This window comes from Lycium barbarum, chromosome 5, assembly GCF_019175385.1.
Source record: "Lycium barbarum isolate Lr01 chromosome 5, ASM1917538v2, whole genome shotgun sequence".
In the NCBI taxonomy this organism is placed as follows: domain Eukaryota; kingdom Viridiplantae; phylum Streptophyta; class Magnoliopsida; order Solanales; family Solanaceae; genus Lycium; species Lycium barbarum.
Window position 1 is genome coordinate 136,637,872 of NC_083341.1, and position 20,452 is coordinate 136,658,323.

The following is a 20,452-nucleotide window of genomic DNA, read 5'->3' on the forward strand; positions in this document are numbered from 1 at the left end:
ATACATGGATGATATCGACATAACACAAAGACGATATGTTATATTTTGCAGAGGCTCATTTAATCGATTCACCCTACCCCTAAATGATACTCCCTCCGAATTAAAAAAGGTGTTCACTTTAACCCTTTTTTTTTGTTAAAAAGAGTATCTACTTATCAAATCAAGAAATAATTAATCTTATTTTTTTAGATTTGCTCTTATTAAGTGTTATGTGATCGAATCTTAATGCTTTTTTAATTAGAGACAATTTAATCAAATTATCTATTTTTATCTAAAAATTAATATTTTATTAAAGGTGTGCAAATGATTAAATGAAACTATCAGCGGAAACAACTCAACCTGTTATTACTCGTCAATTTAATAATTTTAATACAGTAAGAAACTTGACAAATTATAGGCAAGTGTACAAATTCAAGATCTTGTCATCTTGTGGGACCAGCAGCTCGACAATTTTTAGCCGCCATTTATTTAGGCTTCTTATTCTCGCCTACCCCTTAAGGTTAAGGGGTTGCACAACTGAATATCAAAGTCTATAACTAATTTGTGTCAGCAATGGCTTCTTCAGCTATCGCTTCAACTTCTACACCTTTCATTAATAAGGTTTGTTTCAAAATCAACATTCTTTTTTCTTTTTGAGTGAATTTACACTGACCCTTTTGCTGATATTTGTTTTATTTGGCTGTAGAAAGATGTTGGTCTATCTGCTTACTGTTCACAACCTTCATTTTCCATTCAAACAAGTGGAAAAAGGGTTTCCAAGAAAATAGTTTCTGTGATGACACCACAACAGACTGAAAGAAAACCTGCCACCACTGGATCAGTTAGTTTGTATTTCTCACTGTTTTAATGTTTAAGTTTTTAAGTATTGGATTGTTGAGTTTGCATAATGTGTATGTGTTTTTAGGTAAAGACTGGGATGACTATGACTGAGAAGATATTAGCTAAGGCTTCTGATAAGCCTGAAGTGAGTCCTGGTGACAATGTTTGGGTCAATGTTGATGTTTTGATGACACATGATGTTTGTGGTCCTGGCTCTATTGGAATTTTTAAGAAAGAGTTTGGTCAGAATGCTAAGGTATGTGCTGCTGCCAATAGAGTAACTTTTTTACACTTTGTTTGGATAGTTGTTATGTGTCGTTTCATAATGTATAGTATTACATTGTATTGTATTGTTTTGATGAATGCAATGTTTGGATAGTTTGTATCTTTTCCCGTCGTTACATAATGACACACATGTCCACCCTGCTTTGATTACACTTCTTTTGAGCCGAGGGTCTATTGGAAATAACCTCTCTACCCCCACAAAGGCAGGGGTAAGGTTTGCATACATCCTACCCACCCCGACCCCGCGTTGTGGGTTTAAACTGGGTTTGTTGTTGTACATATTACATAATGACACACATCAACAATTTGATGGACAAACCTACAAGAAAAGCAGGGTACAGGGTAGAGCTATTATAAAAAGGTAGAGTAAAGGAAAAATAAGATTATTACGTAATAGGCAAAGATAAAATGAGAAGAAGAAATAAGATAACAACGCGATCACACCAAGTCGGTCGTTACTTAAATGAGACTTTTCATCGTTAAGTAACGATGAATTTAAAGATGCGATACAATAACATTTAAGTAACAATCAAAACAAACATTGTATTTAAACTCACAACACAAACAATAGGTAACAACCGACCGAACAAGTCGTGCAAATTGGCTGTGTTGCAATTTTAGAGTAATTTGATTTTGGTTCGACTACTTGAAACTGATTCTTGATTTGCTACTTTTCTTCAGTACCCCGTTATGTAGCTCTACGCACAGACCAAAATTTCCTTTTTTTAAATTTGGTTGTCCGGTAATAGTGTTATGAAATGTGGAAATATGTGAATCAGCAAGTGAAATTATGTAAACTATGCCATTGTGATCTTTGTAGTTAGTTTTAGGTTCATTTGGTTTCCGGTGTAAGGGAAAATAATCCTAGGGATAAAAGCCTGCCTAGCTTTTTGTTTGCAGCTTAAAATCTGCATTACTACCCTGATCTCTGCGTGTGACTGATACAATGTGTAAAGCCTTGCATAACTAATGCCAAATTTGGTTTTTGGTACTCAAACAATTGTATTAATAATAGTTTAGTAGCGGCATAACTGTCAATGTATTTATAAGAATACATGTGTTAGCAATACCTAGGGATTAGAGTATCTACTAACAACAATGCTCTTAAACTAGGCAATAACTACATGATAACGTCTGTATTAATATTCTTTTTGATAAGGGTTATCTGTATTATTATTCACTGAGTAAGTATCTCTGTATTGTTATTGACTGCAACAATCCCTAAATTATTATTCACATTGTAGCATTCCCTGCATTATAATCATTGCATCTAACTTTGGATTTATTTGAACTCGAGTTAGAGTTAGTCTTTTGTTTACCTTGCGGAGTTTGAAGATTAATCTACTAATAAAAGATGTTTCAAGTCTAACCTATTCCGGAGATGTACTACATTTTTAAGAGTGCTCTAATCATGTCATGGTCAATTTGTATAAATGGCTTTAGTGATAGCTTATTTCCTTTCTTTTCATGTTGTGCATCTATACTAATTTCCTGTTATGACTAAACATCTCACTTTTATGAATTGGCATTGATTAGCTTACTTGATCTTTATTACTACTTATTATCAAAGCAGGTCCTTATAAAAAAGTTAAGTATTACTAAGCAGGTTAATCCCTTCTTGCTTTTAGCAGGTGTATTGTAATTAATCCTGTATTTGCTTTCATTCTGTCATTGCTTTCAGCCATCTAGCCAGTTGGAGTAGAAAACTTCTTCTCCCTTTTTCTCTTCGATAAGGGAGTACAATATGATCATTGATTATGCTGAATAGACTTCATGAATGTCTTCTGTGTGATAAAATTAATGCCATGGGCAGTAATTGGTACTCGACGGCAATTGGTAAAAAATGTACTTAATGCGATGCTTTTTAAATTCTTTATGAACTAAAAACTATGTTTCTAATTTTATGAACTAAAAACTATGTTTCTCAGGCTACAGATTATTTTGTTGATTAGACACATTTATTCGAATTATATATCTAATGGATGTTTCCTTATTTCAATATCATAGGTCTGGGATCGTGAAAAGCTTGTCATTATACCTGACCATTACATATTCACAACTGATGAACGAGCAAACCGTAACGTGGATATCTTGAGGGATTTCTGCACTGAACAAAATATTAAGTACTTCTATGACATTAAAGATCTGGGGAACTTCCGCGTATGGCTATTTCCTCTATGAATAACTTATTACGTGTTCTACTGAAGTTTTTACTTTGTTTGTCTGCTCTTAACAAATGAAAAACTAAATCTGTGATACCTACATAGGCTAATCCTGATTACAAGGGTGTTTGCCACGTTGCTCTTGCACAAGAAGGTCACTGCAGACCCGGAGAGGTGAATAATTTATGCCAATATCCACTCTGTCGAGGATTACTTCTGTTTTAATTTTAAAAAAAAAAAATCCAGTCTGTCGAGGCGTTTTAATATGTATTGTGTGATATGCTTAACTTTATGAAATCCTTATGTTTGTTCCCAGGTTTTGCTGGGTACAGACTCCCACACATGTACTGCTGGAGCTTTCGGGCAATTCGCCACTGGAATCGGAAATACCGATGCAGGTTTTGTGTTGGGTACTGGCAAGATTCTGCTCAAGGTATGTGATTCTTGCCTTTATGGGATGCAGGTCTGGCTTCAAAGTTGTGTTGTTTGATTTTATTGCCAATATGAAATTCCTAATTAAATATCCAGAGGAGCTTTATCTACATTATTTACTGTTGCATAGAGGTGTTACTCACTTTCTCTTTGTTGTCTCTTACCAAAGACTTGGCTTTTTTTTCCTTAAGACAATAGATGATAGAGCTAAAAACTTAGAATAGTAAATGTTATATAGAGCATGTAATGAGCTTGTTCTCCTTTGCATTCACAAGATGAATGAGAACAAGTAAATCATAACACTTTCTTTTGCTTGAAGGTTCAAACCATTTACTTAAACGCTGTGCAGTGCATGTAAAAGAAGAAAAAACAATATGCAGCAAAAAATGTATTAAAGAAACATGGTGTAAACTTTATCATTTTCTATTTGAAGATTGAAGGATGAACAAGACTGAGAGGCGCATGCCTCTTCTACATTTTCAACTTTTCATAGTTAAATAACTTCTCTTTCTGCTAATGTGCATCATCTATGAAATTTAACATCTATATGATGCAGGTGCCTCCAACTCTGAGATTTGTAATGGATGGTGAAATGCCCGATTACCTGCTTGCTAAGGACTTGATTTTGCAAGTAAGTTTTGTTAGATGCTCTTTACTTCATTTTCTGTGCTGTTTTATGTGCATAAATCTAGCAGTAAGTGATTTGTTATATCTGTTATTCTGTTTCTCTACAACATTGCTGGATTGAGAAGAATTCAAACTTCAAATTCTTGTCCTTTGCTTAAAAAATTGCAGATTATTGGTGAAATTTCTGTGGCTGGTGCTACTTATAAAGCAATGGAGTTTGTTGGCTCGACGGTTGAAAGCTTGACCGTAAGTGTTTTTTATATTGTTGATGGGATTAACCAGGTGAGATCTGTAAGTAATTATGGCTCTTATTTTTTTAATAGATGGAAGAAAGAATGACATTATGCAACATGGTTGTTGAAGCTGGTGGAAAGAATGGTATCGTCCCAGCTGATAAAACGACATATGACTATCTTGAGGTAAGTGGGGAAGCTAGGGACCCAACTTCACCTCTTTTAAGTTTTTCGACCTCCCTTGTGAGCTTAATATCATCTGAGACATGCTGCCAAAAAGATCTCATAACTTTACATTCATGGGTGACTGAATTAAAGACCCGCTATTCAGCTAATGCATATTTTTTCCTGCTGTCACAGGGCAGGACTTCTGTGCCCTATGAACCTGTTTATAGTGATGAAGGAGCCAGGTATTTAACACCATAGAATATTGTAGCGACATCACATTGATTCCATATTGTTTTGGTGTGCACTTGTCTCATGTCAAATTGAATTTGCTACTTCCTATGTTGGTACATATTTTCTTTATTGTTACTTTGAGCACTTCAAATGTGGCCAAAATTAGGTGATGATTACTGATCATTCGTCGTGAATGTACCAATTGAACTAATTTTCTGGAAGTATTTAAGTTTTAAAAAGTATATGAGATCATTGTTGCAATTAGAAGATTTCAGTGTGTGTTCAAGTCCACGAACAAGGTTGAAATGCTTAAAATGTTTTGGTTAAAAAAGTGGGGAATTAGTTGATGAGACAAATTTTTTCTGCAGTAAACTTTGTAGGAATAATTTCCATATTTCCTGGAGGATGGGGTGACACATTTTGCCGGTAAAAAAGGCCTTCTTGCTATCAGTTTCTTGTAATTGAAGTTAGTAACATCAAAAGTAAATAAAGAATACGAAGGAGGACTAGGTGTCCTGAAAATTGTCAAAATCAGAAAATATTATTAGAGTGCAGTCATTAGCTATAGATTCTTGTTCTAAGGCTTATTATGTGATTCAATAATGGAAATCTGGCCCATGATGAATGTCTGGGATATTCTGTTTATTAGATGAAATTTTGGGCTTCCAGCATGTAGTGAATTTTTAACTGATAAACATTGGGAGATCGGTCACCTAAAAGAATAAAGACTGAGCAAGAGTTTTCCTAATGATATGGCGGATATAATTGACCGCCATTGCCTTCTTAAGACTAAATGCTAGTAGTGAGACTTCTATTCGTCCGCCTTCTAATTTTCTGTGGCAAAATGTTTTAATGGCCATGGAATGTTTGATTTAGATAGAGCTAACACCAGAATGGTCTGAGATTGGTTTATTTTCAAAAAATCTTTGGGATATAGATGTCTTTTAGTAAAGCAGTAGCCCTCTTTCATGAAATCAACTTCTTCTATTCCAACGATGTTGTAGGATTTTGTTTATTTGATGCAACTCTTTCATAAGGTTGTACACTTGTAGTCATCTTCCTATAACCTTCTTCTGTTCTCTTGTCTCACCAAAAGAGTATTAGGGTATCATTTGTGAGTTCAAATTGCTATGACTTTAACATTTACACGTTGTTTTTTGTATATCTAGATATCTTAAGGAGTACAGATTCGATGTTTCCAAGTTGGAGCCCTTAGTGGCTAAGGTTGGTTATGTTCTAGCCTTTTCTCTTAGGGATATTCAGCAATGGTATACACTGTTCAGTTATGTGGATATAATTTATAAGGTTGGCAAAATTCTATGTTGCCCGGACTTTCTAAAAATGCGGGGTGCGTGTGGATAGTTCAAGAGTAGTGCATTTTTGGAGGATTTGACACGGGTGCGGCAGTATTTGTGGAGAGTCCAGGCAACATAGGCAAAAATTGTGCTTAATTTTTATGTCATCAAAAGATCAAGAACACTAGTACAACACTCTTTGCAGAGCTTTAAGCTAGTCTTCTTCTTGTTTACTCTGGTTGTATTTTCTCTGGTGATGGATTTTAAGTCATATTAAGTACTGCCTGTTCCAAATGTTCTAAATCTTCTGTGCATCCTACAGCCTCATTCTCCTGATAATCGTGCTTTGGCAAGAGAATGCAAAGATGTCAAAATCGACAGAGTATATATTGGTTCTTGTACTGGTGGAAAAACAGAGGACTTCATGGCTGCTGCAAAAGTTTTCCTAGCTTCTGTAAGTTGTTACTCCAATTTTCTATTTTGACCATGTACGTGTTAATTTGGTGCACTCAGGCCAGCAAAATACTTCTACTATTGTGATCTGGTTGCACTTTTTTTACCCTCTCGCGCTTCTCATTGAAGTAGGAGAAAACAGCCTACTTCTAATCAACCATTAGGGTTGAATGTGGCAAAATAGTCAAACATCCAACAACTCACCCCAGTCCACTCAATTTATGTCAGTTAGTGACTGATATCTTCGTAGTATATATTTTCGTTCTTACCTACTCATTTTTATGAGAAATTGATAAGCCAATAAACCAATAATTACTCATTTTGACATTCTTTATATCAATTTAGACAACATCTATAGCATGTGGACTTTGCTATGAGTGTGGGATACATCATACATATATGATTTTGACAGGGGGATGTTCAGTTTCTAAAATTTTACTCCTGAAGGATCCAGATGAAGTAGCCATATCCTTGTCATGCTCATTTGATGAGTGCATCAAGGCAGCTGAGGGTTTTCACAATGTAGGATTATAGCCATTACTGAAGACTGTTTCTTAAAATAGTTACTCACAGTTGATGGCCTCTACTGCCTCCAGATGACACGATGTTCTAGAACTTATGACCAACAGTCTTGAATAATGTTTTTCTTTTCTTTAGAAAGTGATTGAAAAGAATAATTTTCATCCGGGATAAACTGAAAAATTATACTTTGGCATGTTGCAATCGGTCAATGGTTTTGTTAATATCTCCCAGTTTTACCTGTTTTCTTGTATGACCTATGATCTCTCGCTTCGAATCTGAGGTTGAGGTTGAGCCTCTCTCTTTTCAGTGGAAGTTGAGCTCAATCAAGGATCAATATAGCCAATATCAACTAGACATGAGTAATACTTAGATGTTGTTGACTTGGTGTCATACTTAAGTCGGTCTGTGGTTTGTGAGGAATTTTTTTGTTTTGGCAGAGTTTTTTATGGCCATGTAGACATAAATGTTAAAAGACAAACTTCTTATTAGTGGGATTGAAATTGGCTTGAATAGAGTGGAATGAATACGGAGGATTAATATAACTGAATTGGCTTCTTACCTTCACGATTTATCCATTTTGTCTTCTGAATCAGGGTGTGGACTAAACAATTGAGGTGCATGATGTAATATCGATTTCCACATTAGGCCACTTGTCTTTTCTGCAAATATATGTCTTTGTTCTTGTTCTATATTGGCGGATTACTATATATGTATGCAGTGATGCCTCACATGTTTCACAATTATCCGACACTATTCTGCTTACTTTCTCGCTTCTTTTGTGGCAATTTTAGCTCTTTTATTTCTGCTCCCTTTCCCGCGGGGAGAGGAAATACTTATCATTTTTCATGATTAAGTCCTAATTTTTCCCATGTTTGCCATGTAATAAGACTCGGCATCCCTGTATTAGATCTTATGTTATGTTCTTCAATTGACTCCAAATGTCCAATGCCTTATTTCCTTTTTAGCTAGCTCAAAAAATGGAACATTCAAGTTCTGCAATCTACTTCCAATTAAGCAGGATATGTTAGATGTTTCAGGTTTAAACAAATAACCATATCTTATGCAGGGAAAGAAGGTAAAGGTTCCAACTTTTCTTGTTCCCGCTACACAGAAGGTTTGTAATCCCTTTTTTTTTTTTGTCCTGCTACTATTGGTACCTTAGCTGTAGGGGTGGCAAAATTATCCCCATGAAAACATGACCCACCCCACCCACTCAAGTTTGGGTTGGTCATTGACAAGCCCGTTTATTAGTTCAGCCCATTTTAGCCCATTCAAAAATTGGGCTAATATGTAGCCCAAACTGACCCATAAAAACCTTGTCAAAATATTTTCAGAAAAACATTTTTTTATTTGATTTGTTGCATATACCCAATTACCATAATAAAGAAAAGAAATAATTGCATTATGCACTTAAAAAAAAATTATAAAAGAACAAACAAATAAATTAAAACTTAGTAAGAATTGAGCGGGTTGGGTTGTGACCCGCTTTTAACCCGTTTCAGCACAAGTCCCATTTATTAACTCCGCTATTTTGACCCGCGCAAATCCAGTCCACCCCGCCATTTGATACCCCTACTTAGCTGCAATATCATTGCAGAAGTACCATATTATGTAAATATTTGAAACTGTTTCAGGTATGGATGGATGTATATAGCCTCCCAGTTCCAGGATCCGGCGGCAAAACATGTTCCCAGATTTTTGAGGAGGCAGGCTGCGATACACCTGCAAGTCCTAGTTGTGGTGCTTGTTTGGGTGGCCCTAAAGACACTTATGCACGCATGAATGAGGCTCAGGCAAGTCGTTGCTTATTTTGTATGAATAGTATGTCTTATTAATATTACAAAGTGACTTTTTTATAGTAGAAATAAAGTGATTTTTTTGTGATTTATTTCATCAATACATATCTGGGCTAGCTTGCCCGTTGAGTAAGTCATACTGACCCGCAGGAAGTCAGCTGACTTGGTCAGCCGATAATAATCACCCAAATGGCGGAATGAGTAAAGAATCAAGCTACAAGTCTTGATCTATACGTGATACAAAACAGACTGGTCTTTTTTCTTTCTTTTGGTTTCATTGATAATAGAAAAGACTTACTTTTGACTTTCCATTAATATGCTACTGTGTTAGGTGTATTCGACTCTCGAGTAAACATATTGGTTTGTCTGTGACAAATAGGATATGTCATAGTGGAGTTTCCCTGGACCAGGAACAAGTAGATTCAATCTTATGCCACCTAATTGAAAATATGCATTTGAAATTTGATGTATTCTTATCATAAACTCTGTAGGACAGTTATAAAAGAAGAAACAGTTATAAATGAAGAGAACTTCAGAAGTATTTACATGAAAAACCTCCTGTGATTAACCCTTTCCTAGAAACTTAACCCTTTCCTAGAAACTTTATTTTTTCCTCCTGCATGAAGTAGAAATCCATACAATCTCTTGCCATTTTTTTCCGGACAAGGTAACCGCTTTCTATTTTGAACCATTGGTCTATGTGCTCTATATCTTGATACTAACCATAACTGTTGCTTATGCATGTACCTCCAAAGCTTAAACTTACCATGTGGTTTGCAAAATCTAGAGACAAGCGGGTCGATTGGTGCAATTTATGGTGAACAAGCAATAACATTTACGTGCATATTTTCGGCTCACCGTAGCATGATTAATGTTTTCCAATTTTCTCATGTTCGGAAAACATTTCCTCTAGGAAAACAAGTTCCTTAAAAATGAGGAAAATGACTTCCCTAGTGGAAGTAAGGAAAACAAGTTTCATAAGTGGCGTTCCACATTGATTGTGTCCTCCCCACCCTCCAACACACCTCATCTTCACCCCCGTCCTATAGCCCCCATCCCACCACCCCACACCTCTACCTCCCCCCCACCCCACCTCCCATAGTATTGTCTATGATTATATACAAATGCTTTAGGCTATATTTTTTGGTTACTTACCTAACATAAGAAAATAAGTAAGAAACCCACTTATTTCTGAAAAGCATTTTTCATGGAAAATAGTTTCCTTCATACGGAACACTCCCTAAGGTTATTTATAGGTTTACCCTTGCTCCATATTGATGGACCTGGTTTTAGTGAAGGACTTACATTATTAGATAAATTAAATCAGCTTCCTCAAGTGTCTGATGCTGACCCTTGGATCTTTTTGCTGCATTAATCTTGCTGTAGAGCTTTGAGAAAAATTCAACCAAGAGTTCAAATTTTCTCATCGTGACCTGACTCTACGAATTGTTGTTTGTTTTGCAGGTCTGTGTATCAACCACGAATAGGAACTTCCCTGGTCGAATGGGACACAAAGAAGGCCAGATATATCTTGCATCGCCGTATACAGCTGCAGCATCAGCATTGACCGGTTATGTCACTGATCCCAGGGAGTTTTTGCAGTGAAGTGCTCGGTTAACTCGTTTTAGGAGTTGGGAGTATGTTGTACACTCACAGATGACTGAGCTTTTAAGCTCTTATGCTTATGTATTCCTGAAAAGGCCTGCGGCCGATGTGTTCTCCTTTCTCTTTACTCCAGGAAATGAATGTTTCACAATAAAATGACTCCAAATTTCTGTCTTCTTTGTTGTATTATTGGAGTCTTATGGTTGATGCATCGAAAAAAAAAATTTGCTCTAGGAAATATCGCTGGTTCATGTTTCACTAAAAGCTCAAAACGGATGAATATTCCCAGTGAGTAGTTCTTTTACAAACCTATTCACTTTGGAATAGACGTTCTGTCATTTTTGCTTGAACTATAAACACATATAGCCAAAGTTCATCCATTTATTCAATCATTTTTGCCTGAACACCGCCATGTCTAAAGTTATTACAAATGGATAGACATAAAAATAATACAGATTAAATGACAGTATCCAAATAAGGTCCTAGTGAAATTTTTTACGAGCTCGTTCGAGTTAATTTAGCTGGACTCTGAAAATGGGTTTTCTGGTTGTGGATCATTTGCAAAGTTCATTCCTTAATCTTCCCAAAATAAAGAAGGGACAGTTATGTATATATACATCTTATGGAAAAATATTTACGAAACGTGACGATAGTTTTATATTTACAAAATATAACATTACAAACCCTATACAAAAATGCTTTTTAAAATATATATATATATATATATATATATATTTATTTATTTATTTATTTTTTTAATTTTTTTTTTAATTTTTTTTTATTATTATTTTTTTAAAAAAAAATTTTCGCTAAAAAATTTATGTATGAAATGTGTATATCTCACTCAAGGCTTAAAAAGTTCGCTCAAAATTTAGTGTATGAAAACGGTATGAAAAATGTATGAAATGTGTATATCTCGTTCAAGGCTTAAAAAATTCGCTTAAAATTATGTGTATGAAAACAGTATGAAATTTGTATCTCGCTCAAGTCTTAAAATTTCGCTCATATTTTCATATATAAAGTTCATGTTAGATTTCTGTAAAATTAATACAACTACAACAACATTATATACAACTTTGATACAACATTCAAGACTTACAATAATCGCTCAAATTTTTGTATATGAAATGTGTATATTGTGTATATATCGATCAAGGCTTAAACATTACGCTCAAAATTTTATGCATAAGAACGGTATGAAATGTGTATATCTCGCTCAAGACGTAGAATTTCATTCACATTTTTCGTATATAAAGTTCATATTAGGTTTCTGGAAAATTAATACAACTACAAAAACATTGTAACAACTTTCAAACAATATTCAAGGCTTAAAGTTTTCGCTCACAATTTTGTGTATGAAAATTATATTAAAAATTTCGCTCACATATACACATTTCATACATGTTTCATACAACTTTCATACACAAAAAATTGAGGTAATTTTTTAAGTTTTTTAAATTAAAATATTTTTTTTAAGAAAATAAAAATTTAAAATTTTAAAAATAATAATAAAAAAAAATGAAAAATATATGAAAATCCGTCATGTTTCGTAATATATCATTATGGTTTGTAAATAAGAAAAACTATCGTCACGTTTAGTAAATATTTCTCCTTAACATGTATATATATATATATATATATATATATATATATATATAGATTTCCCAATAAGTAAAGGTGAATGGGCTTTGGGCAATACAAGGTTGCAACTTGGTTGGACCCTAACCATAATTGAATTGGATTTATTGTGACATTTGTATATTTAATAACCAAATTTTAGTATTTCACATGTCCCAACGTCATCAAATCACACTTTTTACTTCCTTAGGTTCAAATAAAAAATAATCGCTTCTAGTTTAAAACATATTATTTCATTTTTTCGATTTCAAGGTAAACTTCGATATATAATATTTTCTGTAATTCTCTCTTTTCTATCACAACCTACAGTTTTGCTTTCTACTTGGGAGTGCCTAAAAACTATTGAGAGAGCAATGCGTAACACTTAAAAAAAAAAAAAAAAAAAAAAAAAGGATAATTCTCTCTGAGTATATATTTTAATTGAATATTTGTCTAAAATGAAACATGAATAAGCATTTTGACGCAAAAAGGAAAAGGGAAAGAACGTCGCTGCCTTTTGAAAATAAAATAATTACATGTTCATACCCATTTTACTTTCATGCCGGTGAAACTATTTACCTAAAATGCCCCCAAAATTATGATACTAACATAATATATAAATATACTGAAATGGTATCATGTTCATTTGTTTAAAAGACCCACTTTTCTCAAAAAAAAAAAAAAAACTTCTATGATACCATCATCTTATATACGTATATTGTGATGGTATCGTGAGGACTACTTTAGTCCTTCAATGAGACGCTCCTTAGTCCTCTGTGATACTATCATGGTACATAAATATACTGAAACGATATCATAGAGGACTGCTTCAATCCTTTAGTCATTTATAATACCATCATGATATATAAATATAGTGCATGGTATCATGGATGAAGGATTTTGGGCGAGAGGGTACTTGGGTAAATATTTTTGGCTGATTGGGTAAGAAGCAAAATTAGTTTAGGAAGGGGCATGGGCGGGTAAAATTTTGCATTTTAAGGGTATTCTGTGTTTTTCCAAAAAAAAAAAAAAAAGGATTTGTTTGGCTGTGAGAATTATTTGTTTTTTCCGATTTTTTTCCCCTTTTATTTGAAAATCGGTGTTTTGAATTCAAAACTCATCAAGTTGTATTTAAAATTTGAAAAACACCTAAAATCTTATTTTTACTTTCAATATACTCAAACAATCAAATATTCTTTGTAAAAAAATATAACCAAATAAAATTTCAAAATAAGAGGTGAAAAGTATTTTGATCTTCACGGCCAAACACCTACTTTAAACATTTGAACATGAAAAAGAAAAAAGGTTAGTAGAAAGTTAAACCGGAAAATGCATGGGTGACCCACCACAAAAGACGAGGACGCTCACATGTTATCATTTCCCATCATCAAATAAATGTAATCCCAGGCGATTACGACACAAGTCAAATAACAGCAGACCAAAATCCCCACAAAACATACCCGCGTATTCCAAACACTCCTTCACATCGCGGGAGTCACATATCCCCACAAATAGCAAATACTCTCTCCGTCTCATAATAAATATAATCTTAACTAATTTTTTTATTCCATAATAAATTTCATTTTAAGAAATCAAGACACAAATTGATTAGTTTTTCCAATTCTACCCTTAGACAATACAGTAACATCTAAATGATAGTAATTTCGTATTGTTAGATTTCTAATGTCAAAAGGTTTACTTCTTGTACATATTCTAATAAAAAAGTAAAAGTAATTTAATTTTATTATATAGGAATAATTTGATAAACTTCACATTACATTATTAATTTTTTAATATGCATATTTTTAGCTAAGGTGACACTTATTATGAGACGGAGGTGTATCTAAAATGAAACAGAAAACAACAATTTTTACCGAAAAAAGTTGAACATGAAAAAAAGGAAAAGTTGAGATGACCCACCACAAAAAGATGAGGACGCCCGCTCCCTATCTTTTCCCCATCAATAAATCTAATCCCAAGCGAGTGAGACACAAGTCAAACAAGCAGCAGACCAACATCCCTAGCGCGTATACTAAACGCTCCTTCACATCGCGTGAGTCACATGTCCCCACAATTAGCATTCTCTTCTTTCTTCACTGCCTTTTAATTTCCCACTTAAACACTGCTCAAAAAGTACTCACGCAGTTCTTCATCAGTAACAACACCACACGCAGTTCATTCACGCATTTGAAAGCCCTAATTGGAAGGTTCTGGAAGAAATGGCGGAAGGCAGAGGATCTTCATTAGTTCATCTACTTGTAATAATACTCAGCTTAATCGCTTTCGGTTTCTCCATTGCCGCCGAACGTCGTCGTAGCACTGTAATCTCTTCTACTCTCTATATATATATACACACCTGCTTTTGCCTTTTATATGCGTTTACTGTATATATATGTAGCTTTTGTGTGTGTATAGGTTTATTATATCTGTGTGTAGCTCGTGACAATAAATTGAGCTTAAAGTTAAGTAGATCCAGTGCGAATTGTGTGTTTTTGTGTTGTGCTATTGAATGATTTGTTTTTCTTAAGATCTGAAATGCTGCATTTGTTAAGTTAATTCGTGTTGTGCAAAGAGTGTTTACTGGATTATTAGTTTACGGTACACGCAGTAGCGATGATTTTTATGTTTAGAGAATTTATCGGTTTGGTTAATGGATAAGTGTTCATTATAGAATTGAGTAGTGGTACTTGTTGATTGAAACTGTGTTGTCGATATCCTTTACCGAAAATGAGAAGAGATGTATGGGGATTACTATTACACAAATTTATAGAATGTGTATAGGTTTATTATATCTGTGTGTATTTATGTAGATCATGAGTATGAATTGAGCTTAAACTTCGGTAGATTCAGTTTGCAAATTGTGTGTTTTGTGTAATTTGAGTTGTGCTATTGAAGGATTGCTTGTTTAAGATCTGAAATGTCGAAATTCTTTATATTTTGCCTTTTGTGTGAGTTTTTTCTTTTTGTGTGTGTATAGGTTTTTTTTCTGTTTATATATGTAACCCGTGAGCGTAAATTGAGCTTAAACTTCGGTAGATCCACTGCGAATTGTGCATTTTGTGTACTTTTTTAGTGCTGTTTCTTAGCTCTGAGGTCTGCCATGATACTTTTTTTGAATTTTCAGTACTCTGATGGTTAATTCGGTCTTAGAAAGTGTTATTATATGTCGGAGAGAGTGTTTTGATTGGAATTTGTGACACACCAACAGAGAATCAAAGGATGAGAAGTGTTAATCTAGGAGCTAGGGCTCGAAGAAGATGGTGCTAAAACGGGGAAACCGAGCGTTTAGCTAAGAAGAATATGTAGAAAAGAGGAGAAAGATAGATCTTATTTCATGAATAGTCTCAATGTACAATTAAAATCCGTACTTATACACAATTGAAATGAATCGATTACAACTGGTGCTTACACAGTCGGCTACTAACTAACTTTGTGAACTGTAACTACCTAACTAACTAACTTTGGGACTGCAACTTCAACTAACTCGAATCAGCTCTTCATTCATCTCCTTACTCTAATTCGTGCATCAATTTGTGGTTATAGTTAATTGTAGGCTGTAGCTTTGCTATTTGTATGTTGAGCCAATACGTGCATCAGTTTGGTTGATTGATACAAGTTCATTCACACTACTCGGCATACTGTTGGCATTTGTAAAATACATCTATGAAATGATAGTTTATGACAGTTTAACACTCAAATCACTGACTTGGTCTCAGGGTGTTTTGGGGGGGGGGGGGGGGGGGATGAGTACTATAATATAAGAGTGACAGGCCACGTGATCGACATACCCAGTGTAATACCATAAGTGGGGTCTATTAAAGCATGACTAGCTCTGTTAACATAATTCCTCTATGTCCTCTACTAAATTATGAGAAATTGTCAATATCCCCTCGCGAATATCCCTGTTGAACAGCATTTCACTTTGCTGATCAATTAAAGGCAGAAATAGGAAAGGAAAAGATGGCAATTGTTCAGATGAGGAGTTGTAATGGAAGAAGTAGTCTTAGTGAGTCTAGAGGTATGAAGTGATTATAACTGTAAAGTTCTTTTTCCTTAAGAGCCCGTTTGGATTGGCTTATAAGCTGTTTTCAGCTTTTTTGAGTGTTTGGCTGGCCAGCTTAAAAGTCATTTTGTGCTTAAAATAAGCTCAAAAAAATAATTGGGCCTATTTGACTTAGCTTATCTAAAGCAGCTTATAAGCCAAAAAAATAAGTTAGACTACCCCAACTTTTTTTTTTTAGCAGCTTATAAGCATAAGCCCATCCAAACAGGCTCTAAGTTGGTTTTGCATTCTCTCATGTCCTCGCAGCAGTTGCATGAACCCGTGTTTTGCATTCTCTCGAGTTCTTGCCGCAGTTGCATGATTCTATGCATTTCTTGTAGTAGTCAGCAGGGTTGTGCAATAAGATAGAGCTTGTTAAAATAGTTGTGTTTTTAAAACATAGGGGTTGGCAGAGAATCCGCCTGTGTGAGCTCGCTCACATTGCCGGTCCCAAGCCCGGATAAAGGAGGAGGGTTGCCGAGGGTCAATCGGAAACAGCCTCCCTACCCTGGTAGGGGTAAGGCTGCGTACATCTTACCCTCCCCAGACCCCACTATTGTGGGATTACACTGGGTAGTGACCAAGACCAAGACCAAGGGGTTGGCAGAGAAGAAAAAGGAAGTACCAGTGATGTAGGTGCAGAGAGAGGGGGAGAGTTTCTGTAGCACGTGAATAGTTATTTCCAGAGTCATGATGATTCTTTTCGTCTAATACCTGTTAAGCAACAGGCCAAAATGATAGTATCGTCTAGTAAGGAAAGATACTATATGGAGGTTGAGATTTAACCCCAAAGAATAATTATCTTTTTGGTAGGATTAGTGACCTTGAATTCTCATCTGATGTTGATTGTTGAGGATCATTATAAGCAAAGATAACTTCCGTACTATAATGCTAGAGGAACCCTTATTATGAAGCCAAAGGTGATATAGAGGGGTTCATTTTTTATTCTGTCTGTACTTCACTGTACATGAGTTAGTATCATTGCATACAGAAACAGAAGTACAATCACATTCTGTCAACTGGCTGATAAACCAATAATGCGGAACTTGATGTTAAGCCCCTACAATTTGGAGTTAGGGGTTTGGAAATAGATCTTTTTTTTTTTTTGGATAACTAAGGGGGAGGGGGAATGGTTTTGAGAAAAAATCCCTTTCCTTTTCCTCACTGGAGACTGGGAACAAAAGTTCCTTTTCCCATTTCCATCTGGCGTGAGGTGTATGGAATGATGACTTGTATTATCTGACTGGAGTCTATGAGGTTGTGATGAAGAAATTCAGTTACGCAAAATAGTTATGCTTGCTGTTTCTTGCAAATTTAAAATGAAATAATTGGATGTATCACTTGTGAGTAGACTTATGATCCTTCTATTGTTAAAGCAGAAAGGAGAGAAAAAGATGATGATGCCTCTCATGGAATTATTTTGTAAAAGTGAACTTCAAAATAATAATTAACCAACGATGTTTTAGAAATTACATGAGCAGAAAGATGTTGAGCGAATGAGTGTGTTTATGCATACATGATAGCTGCAGCTTTTGATGACTGTGTATCCATGTATAATAGTGCAGCTCATTATATGACATTATAAGGTGTTGCCAATATAAAAGGCAAAAAAGGAAACAAGAGATTAAAGGTATTAAACCCCAAATTAATTTCTTGGTTCAAAATTAGGAATTGTAGACTGATGTATTGTCTAGTTGCCTTGCTTTCCATGGAAAAGTTATATTAACCTCGGTAACTGTATCAAGAAACTTCTTGAGGAGCTGCTAGTAGGATGGAATTGAGCAGTGACGAGAAGAAAACTCGATAAATCAATCAATCTTTGCAGGCCAATTAATTTAGAAGATAAGCACTGAGACAGGCTGTTATGGCAATCAACTCTAATGGACTACGACTTAAATTACCAATCAATTCTGTGATTTCAACCTTGATAGAACGAGCTCATTAGCTGTGTATTTTGGTTTCTTTTGACAGGGTACTCTGCATGATGATATGGTTACCAATCGTACATACTGTGTTTACACCTCAGACGTTGCCACTGGATATGGAGTTGGTGCGTTCTTGTTTCTTCTCTCTGGCGAGGCATTGCTTATGGGAGTGACAAAATGCATGTGCTTCGGAAGACCTTTATCTCCTGGTTCAAATCGTGCATGGGCCATCATATACTTCATATCGTCATGGTGCGTGTCTCATCATCACTCTTCTTTACCACATTTTATATAGAAGTAAAGTCATATGAACTATATTATTACGGTCATCCAGTCATCAATCAGCTCTGAACTATCTTCTGCTGGCACAATAGTGTACCAGTTTCAAAAAAAAAAAAAAAACTATCTTCTGCTGGCATATAGATATGCATGGTTTTGTCCACAGACATGTTATTAGGTTTTGGAAAGAAAACCAAATCACATGTTTATTATTTGGGAAAAAAGATTCCAGTTATCTGAACTTGTCTCAAATTAGAATGCTGATGGTGGATAACCATTAAACATTTGCACTCTTGATTTGTTATTATTGCAATCACCATCTTGCAAATCATTTCTGCCATTTATTCTTAATGCTGATGATATCTTTTGAACTGCACTTTTGTGGGTGATCCACATTATCTATGAGCAGTATCCTGAGATTTTACTATGTTTTCTGTTACTATATGTGAAGATATCTTAAAAGGATTCATCCTACGATGTACTAAATATCTATACATCTGCAGGCTGACATTCCTGGTTGCAGAAGCATGTGTTGTTGCTGGAGCAAAGAAAAATGCTTACCACACCAAGTATCGGGATATGCTCTTAGCAGAAAACTTTTCTTGCGAGACACTAAGGAAAGGTGTCTTTATTGCCGGAGCGGTCTTTATCGTTGCAACCATGATCCTGAATGTTTATTTCTACATATACTTCACGAAGGCTACTACTCAGCCAGCTCATAAGACAAAACGTACTAGCTCGAACGTTGGGATGGCTGGTTATGCATAACTTTTACAGAAGAAACTTTAGCTAGGCTCTATATTACCTACATCATTGGCACTATGGTTTGTATAATGTACTACTCCATATAGTTCGTCTATGATATGAAATCTGGTTACTGTTGGTTCTTTTTTTGGGTACTTGCATAGTGATAGATTACATAGATGATAGAAAAACTTATATACGTTTAGTGATGAAAAATGAACTATCCCCCTTTTATGGCAAAGATAACGTGCAGTTTGCAAGAGTGAAATAAACAAAAAAGACTATAATTCATGGGATCTAACTTGCATTTGCAAGAGTTTGAAAAAGAACAATAGTGATAATTTGATTCTTCGATGCATAGTAAAAAGGAGAAAAATATTTGTGGTTCTTCGGAAACCTTTACCAAAAAACAAAAAGCCTATAAGCCCATGACATAATCACTTGAGAAAAGTCCATTCCAAGCCAATCATTCATTCGATTAGCTTAACCACAAGGAAAAAAAAAAGTGCTTGGTCCTGAGCATACCAATATGTCTATAACTAGACGGAAAAAAAGTCTACAGCTACGTCGCATGGTGATACGTATTTAAGTAGGAAATTATGGATAAATATTTACTTTGTTTAGAATCCTGTACATTAAGAAGTAAGAGATTGTAATATATTATGTACAAATCTATTCAATCCATGTCAGAATCTGGAGGAATTTCCATAATTATTAGTGGAAAGTCAACATGAGAAATCAACGAAATTCTAATAACCTCACAGAAATAATCCAATTGTAACAATAGCATACCTAGTGAAATTCCACAAAGTGCGATCTGGGGAGGTTGTTCCCGGTAGACCCTCGTCATAAGGACAAACAATCCCAAGCAATAGAAAAGGAAATAACGGAAGTTAATAAGCAATGATAGAGAAAAAAAAATCAAATGTATTAATAAAAATACTATGCGCTATTGTTACGAGAGTTGCAAAACCTATTTGAACCTAATGTTACTGCAGAATGGAGTTTTATTTGAACCAAAGTCACAAGGCCCAATAAACATTGGAAAGGCCCAAGGTAATATGGGCTGGAAACTCCTTCGATACTCTTTTGGGTTAGTGTGCTAAATGCCTTGCTAGAGGAGCCCATCTTTTTGTGTGCTCTATGTTTTTTCAGGCTAAATTTCACATATAGCCGCTTGCTCGTTCAGGTAATCGAAAATTTATCGGTATCATTAA

At 35.0% G+C, this 20,452-nt stretch overlaps 2 protein-coding genes across 2 annotated transcripts; both read left to right on the plus strand.

Moving 5' to 3' along the window:
• The first annotated feature begins 441 nt into the window (after nt 1-441).
• LOC132641775 (3-isopropylmalate dehydratase large subunit, chloroplastic-like) lies at nt 442-10,810 on the plus strand. The gene is made up of 15 exons (XM_060358864.1): nt 442-600; nt 686-820; nt 905-1,075; nt 3,112-3,264; nt 3,372-3,440; nt 3,583-3,699; nt 4,255-4,329; nt 4,494-4,571; nt 4,649-4,744; nt 4,919-4,968; nt 6,127-6,181; nt 6,575-6,706; nt 8,294-8,341; nt 8,862-9,020; nt 10,488-10,810. Exons 1-15 carry the CDS (start codon nt 553-555, stop codon nt 10,626-10,628), a joined length of 1,527 nt encoding a protein of 508 aa, XP_060214847.1. The 5' UTR covers nt 442-552; the 3' UTR covers nt 10,629-10,810.
• A 3,508-nt stretch (nt 10,811-14,318) lies between these two features.
• Nucleotides 14,319-19,379, plus strand: LOC132641776 (uncharacterized). Its single transcript, XM_060358865.1, has 3 exons — nt 14,319-14,566; nt 18,259-18,464; nt 18,995-19,379. Exons 1-3 carry the CDS (start codon nt 14,465-14,467, stop codon nt 19,257-19,259), a joined length of 573 nt encoding a protein of 190 aa, XP_060214848.1. The 5' UTR covers nt 14,319-14,464; the 3' UTR covers nt 19,260-19,379.
• The last annotated feature ends 1,073 nt before the right edge of the window (nt 19,380-20,452 follow it).

Bases quoted from the DNA above. Each gene is read 5' to 3' on its own strand.
- LOC132641775 (XM_060358864.1), top strand. From the start codon at position 553: ATGGCTTCTTCAGCTATCGCTTCAACTTCTACACCTTTCATTAATAAG. The intron at 4,572-4,648 runs GTAAGTGTTTTT...TTTTTTTAATAG, and splicing joins CGACGGTTGAAAGCTTGACC to ATGGAAGAAAGAATGACATT. The intron at 4,745-4,918 runs GTAAGTGGGGAA...CTGCTGTCACAG, and splicing joins CGACATATGACTATCTTGAG to GGCAGGACTTCTGTGCCCTA.
- LOC132641776 (XM_060358865.1), top strand. From the start codon at position 14,465: ATGGCGGAAGGCAGAGGATCTTCATTAGTTCATCTACTTGTAATAATA. The intron at 14,567-18,258 runs GTAATCTCTTCT...TTCTTTTGACAG, and splicing joins CCGAACGTCGTCGTAGCACT to GGTACTCTGCATGATGATAT. The intron at 18,465-18,994 runs GTGCGTGTCTCA...ATACATCTGCAG, and splicing joins ATATACTTCATATCGTCATG to GCTGACATTCCTGGTTGCAG.